The 5,010-nt window shown below is 38.5% G+C and overlaps 1 protein-coding gene across 4 annotated transcripts; it reads right to left on the bottom strand.

Annotated features, from left to right (window-relative positions):
• Positions 1–141: 141 nt before the first annotated feature.
• On the bottom strand, positions 142–4,732 carry LOC111449462 (pentatricopeptide repeat-containing protein At1g13040, mitochondrial). 4 transcript variants are annotated; one of them, XM_023089357.1, is made up of 5 exons: positions 3,022–4,732; positions 2,264–2,353; positions 1,867–2,096; positions 365–477; positions 142–235 (listed from the first exon to the last, which is right to left on the bottom strand). In XM_023089357.1, the coding sequence occupies exon 1, from the start codon at positions 4,618–4,620 to the stop codon at positions 3,034–3,036; it is 1,587 nt and encodes a 528-aa protein (XP_022945125.1). In that variant the 5' UTR covers positions 4,621–4,732; the 3' UTR covers positions 142–235; positions 365–477; positions 1,867–2,096; positions 2,264–2,353; positions 3,022–3,033. The 4 variants fall into 4 exon arrangements, with proteins under 4 accessions (XP_022945125.1, XP_022945129.1, XP_022945127.1 ...); XM_023089361.1 differs by lacking the exon at positions 142–235 and having other exon boundaries at positions 251–477; positions 3,022–4,112; positions 4,359–4,732; XM_023089359.1 differs by lacking the exon at positions 142–235 and having other exon boundaries at positions 251–477; positions 1,867–2,085.
• Between the last annotated feature and the right edge of the window lie 278 nt (positions 4,733–5,010).

A 5,010-nucleotide genomic window follows, 5' to 3' on the forward strand; every position in this document is an offset into this window, starting at 1 on the left:
AAAAAAAAAAAAAAAAAAAAAAAAAAAAAAAAAAAAAAAAAAAAAAAACAATCAGTCCGACAAAAAGAATGAAATTTCATCATTTAAAATAATCACCAATGGACCTGGAAGAGTATTTATTTCTTTTTTTTTTTTTTTTTCTTTTGCAAATTGAAGCGAGGGCAAGGTATCTCTGTATTGAATCCAACTTTCTCAATTGGACTTCTATCTTTGCTGTGATTCACCGCTCTGTCTTCTGCAAATTCATGGATTTTTATTGCAGTTACATGATATCTAGACAGTTTATGAACAACTCTAGCATATATATAAACACACATCGACTTTTCGTGCAAATTTTTGGCAAACTAAAATTACACAAACTCACATTGCCTTGAACGTGTTCACAACTGCACCACCATTGTTCTTATGCCATCGATGTGATGAGAAATACAATCCTCGGTCCTGGTAGTTTTCGATGCTAAGCAGGGCTTCCTAGTCCTAGCTTAGAAGGAAAATAAATAAATAAGAGAGAATATATTACATGCTAGACTTTTTGTTTTTGTGAAAATAAAAAACATAGCAATGAGAATAACCCGAGGGAAAATGGTACAACAGCATCATGTTCACATCAGACAGATACAGACATGACCATGCAACCTTCTACAGTATATATATATATATATATATATAGTAGACTAAGTGCAACCTTCTACAAATAGAATGCTCCTTCCATTATGTAACTAAATAATGTAATCCATAATATGAGATCACAGACATTCATTTCATATTGACAAAGTGATAATATAATGTTTTGTTCAACAAGCTTCATTTCTCTCTTTTTAGAGCTCCATACATGGTTTGTAAGAATATTGAGAAGCTTATATGTAGTTTCCTTTGGGAAGAGGTGGAAGAAGGAAAAGGGTCGCACTTGGTTAGGAGGACTCATAACAAAGCTTTGTGAGCCAAATGGCTTTTACATTTCACCCTTGAACCCATCTCTATCTGGCACAGGATTAATGCAAGCAAGTTTGGTCCTTGAATGGTTGTCGAGTGGGGTTAAAGGCAGTTACTGGAATTTATGGAGGGCTATCTTGTTTGAGCTCTTATCTTTCTCTCACTTGGTTCATTGTGTGGTGGGGGAGGGAAAGGAAACGTATTTTTGAGAAGATCAATGGGTGGGGGATAGACCGCTTTGCTTTGTGTTCCCTCGTCTCTATCATTTGTCTTCCATCCAAAATCGTGAGGTGTCTGAGTTTTTGGTTTAGTAGGGGAGCTCAGTTTCCATTTCGTTCGAGTTTTGTCACTCTTAGACCAATAGGGAGCAACAGAAGTTGTCTCTCCCTCTTGGTCTTTCTTGGAGAGGTCGTTTTAAGCTTGGGAGAAAGGATGTTCTAAGTGTAGAGTCCTCCCAACCTAATGGAGGGTTTTTCTTGCAAATCCATTTTTTGTAGCTTGTTGAATCCTTATGTGAGAAGGTTTTTTCTTCTCCATGGAGAGTTAGGATTCTGAGGAAAGTGAAGTTATTTATATGGCAAGTTTTACATGGCCGAGCTAATACTATCGATCGACTTGCAAGAAAAAATGTCATGGTTAGTTGACCCGTTTTGTTGTATTCTCGGAAGGCAGAGGAAGACCTAGATCAATTTTTTTTCTTTTCTTTGGAGATGTGATTCTGCAAGATGCATTTGAAATATTTCTTTCAGACATTTGATTTTTCGTTAGCTCGGGACAGGAACACTAGTGATATGATTGGGGAGTTCCTCCTCCATCTGCCCTTTCGTGAAAAGGACCAATTCTTATGGTTTGCTAAAGTGTGTGCTATTTTGTGGGATTTTTAGGGTGAGTGGAATAACAAAGCTTCAATCTAATGAATAACAACGACAATACCTGACTTTTGCAATGAGCACGAGTCCGAAGATAGGGTCGTATAAGAAATTTGGACACTGTATCAGAAGGGAAATTTCTCCAAGACAGGTGCAATGCCTGGAAAGCTAAGCGCCTCCATGTCTGTTGTACAATTATAACCAAATCCCTCTTGAAAACTCCAATGGATTAGATGGATACATATGAATGCAAACACGGAATGGAGCACCAGAAGTCAAAGAGCTGGTCCAAGCCTCCAAGAAAGAAAGATTGAATCTTTCATTATTACATACAAACTTCAGATTCCATGTTGACTATGCTTTCATGAACGTGAAATAAAAACCTTCATAGCGGAAAAATGCCCCACTGATATAACACTTACAAGATTAGAGTGCATATGGAAGAAAATAAAGTGGCTAACCTCGCAATTGCCAAAGGATCTTCCAGGGATCCCACGGATGAACAGTCGTATCAAAATGTGATTTATATCTTTAAGAGGCTTATTTGTTTCCTGCACAAATAATTACTTAACCGAGTCAAATCTCGCATCATTGTTCTACTCAAAAGTTCGTTTCAGTAGCATTCAAAGATAAGGGAGAAAACATTCAGTTTCTGACAAGTTCACTTAGTATCCCTCTTCATTCCAAATACCACCAATTAAGTAAATGTAGACTGGGCAAAGGGTAATGATGCTCTTAGCTGATTAGGATTACATACAAGGAGATGTTAAGAACACAAAAAAAGGTTAAGATTAAGGAGAAAAAGACTGGCAACTCTAACATAGGATAAAGGAGTTCTAGAAAAGCTCGTAACTTCAGCAAATTCTTAAGCCATTAAGCTCCTTGAATAAAGGACAGAAATTAAGGGGACACCCTCGACGTATCAATTTCTCTATCAATACCAACATCATAAGGGTGAAGTCCATTATGCATCCCCCATGCCAATGTCTCAACAAACCACTAGGCATATGAAATTTGTATGGATGAAAGAACGATCAGGCAAAAGAAAGACAGCCATGGCTTCATATACTTGATGACGGTTATCCTAATTAGATCATACAAAAATTTGTCCCCTCATGGTTTTATCGTGTCAATACACATAGAATCAGACAACATAGTATTTAAGAATTGGGAGCTACTTTTAAGACAAGGAAAATACGAAAGAAGGATAGAGTACAACCTCGTTCCATGGTTAACCAGCATCCCTCGACTGAATGGCATTGATAAGAGCCTCGGATAGAAATCTGTCAAGCGTATAGCCCTTCTCCATCATCTGATCCCAGACCTGACAAGCTAAAGGAAGATTCTTTTCTCGTAAAAGTCCTCCAATTATCAGTTTGAAAGTTACCTCGTCAGGACAGCATCCTCTCATTTGCATTTCTTCATACAGTAACATGGCCTCAGGAACTTTAAAGGCCTTGCAAAGCCCATTTATAAGAGCATTATATGAAACCACATCAGGGGTGATCCCTATTTCTATCATGTCATGAAAGACGCCTTGAGCCATCTCAATCTTCCCCGTCTTACAAAGATAATCTATGACCGTTGTATAAAATATGTGATCAGGTAACAGAATTGTCTCGGTCATCTTATGAAGAAGTCTCTTTGCTATATGGGAGCTTCCTTCTCTAAGAAAAGCTTTTATAAGAGTTGCAAATGTTCCCACATCTGGAGCAACGCCTTTCTGACCCATTTCCTCAAATAGCTTGTATGCCTTTCTAGTTGCCAATGCTTTGCATAGTGCACTTATCAAAGTGTTGTATGAAACAGTGTCACACAACCCTTTCTCCCACATTTTATTCATCAATCTATATGCTTTATCCAGCCGATTAGCCTTGCAAAGACCCTTAAGAAGTTGATTATAACTGTACACATCAGGCTCCATTCCTATCCTCTCCATCTTCTTCATCGACTCCCCTGCATCCTCCAACATAAGCCCATCGCAAAAAAAATTCAGCAAAATATTGTAGGTAACCAAATCTGGCTCACAGCCATTCTTACTCATAAATGACTTGATGGCCAGTGCCTTAGAGATCCGGCCAGCTTTACAAAACCCACTCATCAGAGAATTATAAATCAAATTGTTGAACTTCGTCTGACCCTTCATTTTACCAACCATAAGCTCATATGCTAAATCAACTTTCCCACCATCGCAGAGCCCAACAACAAGAGCCGTACAGGCTTTCATGTCTGGACTAATCCCCTTCTGAACCATAAAACGCCAAAACTCCACAGCTTGGCCATATTGCTTGGCTTTGCACAGTCTATCAACTATTATGGTGTATGTTACAACATCAGGTTCCCTTCCTTTCGAAACCATTTCGTTAAAGAACTCTAAAGCCAATTCTAAACAGTTTTCACGGAATAAGAGATTCAAATATATATTAAAAGCCCAAATGTCAGGAATATAGCCAAGCCTATTCATATCTTCTAACAGCCTAGCTATGAGGCCGAAATTCTTAACTTCACACAAAGCAGAAATGAACCTGGAGTAAGTAAATGGCGTAAGAGAAAAACCTTGAGGTATCATTCTCGAGTAATAACTTTCGGCCAAATCGAAACGCGAGCGGCTAATCAGAACACCAATAAAGCGATTGTAGTCTCTGCTCGTTACAGGACAATTCGATTGAGTCATTTCATCAAATATCCTGATAGCTTCATCAATTAAACCAACCTTGACACACTTGGTGATACTAGCTCGAAAGACGAGGCGGTTTACGCTGTGATACATATCAATGCATGTCGGTCGGAATGCTAAAGCAAGACAATGCTGAAGCATTCACAAGAATCCATTGGAGCCGAATTCAGATGCTCGAAACTGTTTGACCGTTCAGTGAAAGAGAGATTAACCCTCAGTTGAACGATGGCGAAGGAACCTGGCGATGGCGGAGTAGCAGCTTTGGGAAGTGCTTGAGCGATTGACATTCACAAAGAATGGGCCTTTATTCGGAGGCCCAATGCGTTTTGGTGGATTATAATGGGCTCAGCTTTTCAGGCCCAATATGTTTAAACAATGGGCTTCAACTTTGGGGGCCCAATTCATCTTTGTGGATTGTAGTCGATCAATGGGCTCCGATTTTTTCGGACGTCATTTTCATATATTCTATTTATTAATATTTGTTTACGGAAGTAATTCTAAAATTTTAAAATTTTAAAATTATTTTTTAAG

Source organism: Cucurbita moschata, unplaced genomic scaffold, assembly GCF_002738365.1.
Source record: "Cucurbita moschata cultivar Rifu unplaced genomic scaffold, Cmos_1.0 Cmo_Scf00011, whole genome shotgun sequence".
Classification (NCBI taxonomy): domain Eukaryota; kingdom Viridiplantae; phylum Streptophyta; class Magnoliopsida; order Cucurbitales; family Cucurbitaceae; genus Cucurbita; species Cucurbita moschata.

What these genes read in the sequence shown, in the direction of transcription:
- LOC111449462 (XM_023089357.1), bottom strand. Translation starts at nt 4,620, where the DNA reads ATGCTTCAGCATTGTCTTGCTTTAGCATTCCGACCGACATGCATTGAT.